At 33.0% G+C, this 5,219-nt stretch overlaps 1 protein-coding gene across 1 annotated transcript in view; it reads right to left on the reverse strand.

The window, feature by feature from the left end:
* The window catches only part of LOC106468558 (enoyl-CoA delta isomerase 2, mitochondrial-like), a 38,732-nt gene that overhangs the window by 17,900 nt on the left and 15,613 nt on the right, over positions 1-5,219 (reverse strand). Inside the window, exon 5 of the mRNA XM_022396893.1 lies at positions 1,588-1,779. Within this exon, the coding sequence (XP_022252601.1) occupies positions 1,588-1,779 (192 nt within the window). The remainder of the gene's footprint in view (positions 1-1,587; positions 1,780-5,219) is intronic.

The raw sequence follows: 5,219 nt of genomic DNA on the forward strand, positions 1-5,219 counted from the left end.
GTAAACGAAAATTAGACAATTTTAAGTAGTAAAAAGTGTTAATAGTTCAACTCTTTCAGATTACGTACTTTAACAAAATGACACTTGTACACCTAGCATTGCACAGTTTCTTATTTTCATTTCCTATACATTTCATTTTGCTGTAGTTAATACACTGTATGAATTTGGGAAAACATACTGGTAAATCTAGTCTAATCACAAACACCTTAGGTGTGAAAAAATCAGTGCAGCCAGAAAAGGATTGGGCAGGCAAATTAAAGTAATGAAATCAAAATTGGAGGTCAAACTGGTAGCTACACTTATAGTATTGGTAAGTATTTTTATCAGTTGTACATAGTAAAACTTTTGTTTATTTTGTTCACAAGGTTTCACCAGGATTACCTGACATCATCAGGTGAGATACAAAAACTAAGGCTAACAGAAATTAATTTTAAAAAAGGAATCCTGTAATAATCTATAACAATACTAATCTACAAGCATGTAGCTAAGCAATTGCAAACTTAATAAAGTAACTTATCAATGAACTGTCACATTTAGTAATATATAAATAAAGTTGATGGCAAATTGTCATTTCTAAATGTTCTTGTTAAAAAGATAAACACAGGCTTCCAAATCTGTGTATTTTGTAAAAACACTCACACCAGACTTTATCTTCATTGAAATTCTCTTCATGACCAATGCTATTCGTACAAATAGAATCCTAAGTTCCACCATTGATTGTTTCAAAAAAGAAAATGACAACCTTAAATTTCAGTTTTGTGTACAAAACAATTTCCCTCCCACTGTTGTTAATAAAAAAATGTTTTCGTTTGAAAATAAGCCAAAAAAAGAACACGACTCTTCCAAATATGTACGTTTCTCGTGTTTTACTGTTCATCCAAAGTTTATCATAAGTTATCAAACAAATCTGGTTAAAAATGGCCAGAGTATAAAACTGACGTTAAAATACAATTCACATTTTTTACCTGGAAAAAAGCTGTATCTATTTTAAGGAATTTCTTCACTCTTGTATGTAGAACAAAATTCAATACATAGACTCAGGCTTAAAAACTTTATTCATATATTCCTAAATTTAATAGTTCACTAATAAGCTACTATATTAAGTTTGTAATTCCTTATTCACATGCTTGTAGATTAGTATTGTGATAGATTCTCATGTGATTCCATTTTTAAAAATTCATTTCTGTTAGCCTCAGTTCTTGTATCTCATCTGATGATGACAGGTAAACCTGGTGAAACATTGTGAACAAAATAAGCAAACGTTTTACAATGTACAATGTGAAGTACTTATTTTCATTTTACAGTGGAAGAGTCCACTTATGATACATCTTAATTAGTTGAAGCTCAGCTTTACTTGAATTTGATTAATTCAATTAGATATTTACTAATTATAAAGAGCATAAAGAAAAAAGATAATATTATGTCATGACTGAATGTTTACTTTACGCATACATTATTCCTACTTACTGAACTAAAACAACTGTTGAAGTTCAAATAGCAAATCAAAATTTGTTCCATATCATTTTTCATGAACATCTTTTATCTCTTGAAAAATTATAGCTTTGTAAATGACTAAAAAGTAAATACCTGAGTAGTCAAGGCATTTTTCTTTATTGGACGATTGAACTTAACTGTAGTTATTCCATCACATGTTGACACTAAAAGGCCATCATATTGCCCTGAGTTAGACAAGCTTTGTTTCCCACTGCCAGTTGACACATGACCTTCTTTTTCCACCAGGTTTTCTACAAGCTTTATGTATTCCTTTTTAGCATCATCCTGGAAAAAAAAAAGCCAAATTTAATGTGTATATTTTTGTTTTCATTCTTATTGCGTAATAAAATGAGATCATACTTTTTAATGGCTAATAAAGCTTGTTATTTGATACTGGTATGACTACAAAGATAAACTTCTTGTTATTCAACACATGCCATTTTTTGAAATCTGATTTCTGAAAAAGTGTATTGTACTTAGGTGCATATATATAAAGTTCCCAATATTCAATAAATGACAAATATGAAGGACTAACTCTATATATATACACAAGTCATTTTAAAGTTTATAAGCAGTGCTTTTTTGTTAAAAAAAAAGGTGCCAGTACTCATATATGTAAGAAATTAAGAGATGAAAACATATTGAATTCCATTTTTATATGTTCTCATCTCACACGATATCCCGACTTTGTTCCTTGCTTTTGGTGTCTTCTGTGGAATGATGTTTATGGAGCAACCATGACTCTACGTATTTTTTTTTTGGTCAAAGCATGGAAGGGGCGGTCCAACAAGTTTAATAAACAAAAAGTTCCGAAATGGTTTTTGTCAGCAATATAGCTTTGGTGGGGGTGACAATCAAATTCATCTGCAAAAACCCTCATTCACATTCACTGTAACAAATGGGAATAGTAATCAAAGTGTGTTTCATATGCTGCAATTTTCCAGAACCATCTTTTCAATCAAATGCTGACTAAATCTATGAATCATATCTTTTTCATTTAACTGAAGTCTTATTGATAATTTTCTGCCCTCCATCTCACCAAATGTTAAATGAGCATCAGTGTTTTCAGGCCAATGTTTTTCATCAAGCATGTGTATATGCTGTGCTATATCACCATCTTCAAGCAACCTATTTTCTATCAATTTTTTCAAGGTTCTGTAAAAACTTCCGAATTAATCAGAAGATCCTTTTTGCAATCTTTGTTGTGAACTGAAACTCCCTAGAATTGAAGATTTTTGGCAGCTTTGGCAACATTTTTATAATATGGGCCTGTAATCATTCATTCTTCAAAAATTTGTACAAGAGCTTTTAGCTTTTGATCCACCTTATACAAGTCTATATCGTGCTGCTGTAAGTCCAATCTCAATTCGGATAATTCTTGAAGAGCATCACACATCAATCCTAGATCCATTCTGTGCTTGTAAAACAGCAGAAACTGACCAAAAACTAGATTCCACCCATCGAGTGCTTAAAATATGGCCTGTTTTTAAAAGTTGAATCTCCAGCAAGTTCATGCACAGTCAGTTCTCTGCTATTTGTAGGTGACGTGTGATACAAGACAAAGTTTATCAATAAATGTTTTAAATCCATTGATCCCTGAGACTGATTTTACAGTGTCACTGACTGACAGTTCTAATCTTTGATTAGCACAGTGCCACACAATTACAGAAGGAAATTTGTCTTTCATCAGTTTCTTAACTCCACTTTTACTCCCCAACATCACGGCTGCAAAATCATATGCTACACAAAGTAAATAACTTTTCAGGTAGTCTTTATTCATTCCGTAAGACTGAAGACAATTGGGTAAAGAATCAAAAATTATTTTTGCAGTAACATTTTCAAGTTCGATCAAGTCCAAAAATAAATTTACTGGCATGTTCATTCCATTATCCGGGATACAGAATCAAATGTTCACTATTAAAGTAGATTTTTTACTCAAAGAAGTTGACTCACAATTATCAATGAAATTTTACTAACTATATCAATATATTAATTAGTATTTTTTTCATTTTATCATTAATTTGACTCATGATGTTAATACATGCATTAGTTGAGTGAAGGATACAGTCCATGTCAATTCCATTTAGTTGTTGTAAATCTGTTTCAGATTCAAAATTATGAAATGATTGGCATTCTTACCTTATATGCCGTGCAAAAAATTTTTGCAGTAATCAGTTTTTGCGAGATAATGCTTTCAAACACATACTTTCAATGGTCTCTTTCTCAACTTCAATCAACTATTTTACCGCAGCTTTATGTCCCGCGGTTTCCTTGTGATCGAAAAGTTTTTTCTGCAAACACAGATGCTGTTGCTGTCAACTTTCACCAAAATAAGTTCTTTCATTGTTGGCCCATTCTTTAGAAACTTTTATTCCTGCCTTCGTTTCCCTTCCAAAAGTTCCAATTTTATGGCAAGGTGTACAGTCAAATTACTTATTTGAGTTATTTCTAATATTCAACCAGTCGTACTTCCCGCAAAAATAATTTTTTTGATCGGCAGTCCAGCAACTAGGCCAGTCGGTGTCAGATAGCTCGTGGACACCTGATGGACCAGGAACAGAAACTGTCACTGACACCATTAATTCCTGTTCTTGAGTCACTTCCTCACTTATTCTGGCTTTCTTATTCACAGAAGGTGAAAAGAATCTTGTAATTCGTTTCATTTTTATGTTGGGATGTTTTCTTAAGATGCAATAAAAACAATATACACTCCTAGTCACAATAAAATTAAAGCACAGTAGAAGAGAAATGCATACCCCCTCAAATTAGAATCACCACCTCGACTGAGTATGTCAGGCTAAAATGACTTATTCCTGAGACTCACATGCATATTCTTATCTTGGCTAAGAAGGTGTTGTGTGATTAATGACATCAAACGTCTTTATCACTTTACAACTTATTTTATTTGAATGAATATACAGTCCAGACCCACATACCAGTGAACTCAGCTGATGGTTACCTGTTTCCCAGTCCCAAGCGGTCTCTTTGAACTCGGTATTGCATCCACCCAGGATGGCTCTCACCTGCTGCTGCCCAACTGAAACCTGTCAAGCAAAGTGAGACCACTACCGTACATCAATTGATAGCAGCCACATCTTGTACGTGTTAAAATCAGGTGACCACTGATGTTCCCTATTAATGGCATGATAATCCTACCCGATGTTTCACACCTCATACTGTGAATCTTGAATCTTAATTCCTTTCCTCAGTTCATGGTGAAGAAAGAAAAAAAACTAAGCTCCATTAACTGTGCAAATATCAGTAAGTTGAAGTAATTGAAGCACATCTGTTATGTTCAGTGCTGAGGAAAGGAATTAAGATTCAAGATTCACAAGTGCTAGTGCATAGGGGGAGTTACCACCCATGAAGGTGTGTTGCCCTCCTAAGGTGGAGAGGTTTTACCACACAATGCAGTAGTGCAATTCATGTACAATTTTGTGAAATTAGGTTGGAGTTGCCCAAAGGCTAGTGACATGCAAATCTCCAAGGCAGTTGCATGGGGAAAATAGCTAAACTGTGTGCAGAATATTTTCTTGTTTGTAACTGACACAACTCTGATTTATTAAAATATAGAAACTTTATAATTTGATATTCATTTCTTCCATGAAGAACATCTTTCTTTCTATTTGTCCTTTATAAATTATTCTTAACAAGTAAAGAAAAAACTTTTCAAAAAAGGAAGTAAATAGTAGGGAGTGGTTAAGTATCAATACCTTCTAAAACAA

This window comes from Limulus polyphemus, unplaced genomic scaffold, assembly GCF_000517525.1.
Source record: "Limulus polyphemus unplaced genomic scaffold, Limulus_polyphemus-2.1.2 Scaffold3053, whole genome shotgun sequence".
Classification (NCBI taxonomy): domain Eukaryota; kingdom Metazoa; phylum Arthropoda; class Merostomata; order Xiphosura; family Limulidae; genus Limulus; species Limulus polyphemus.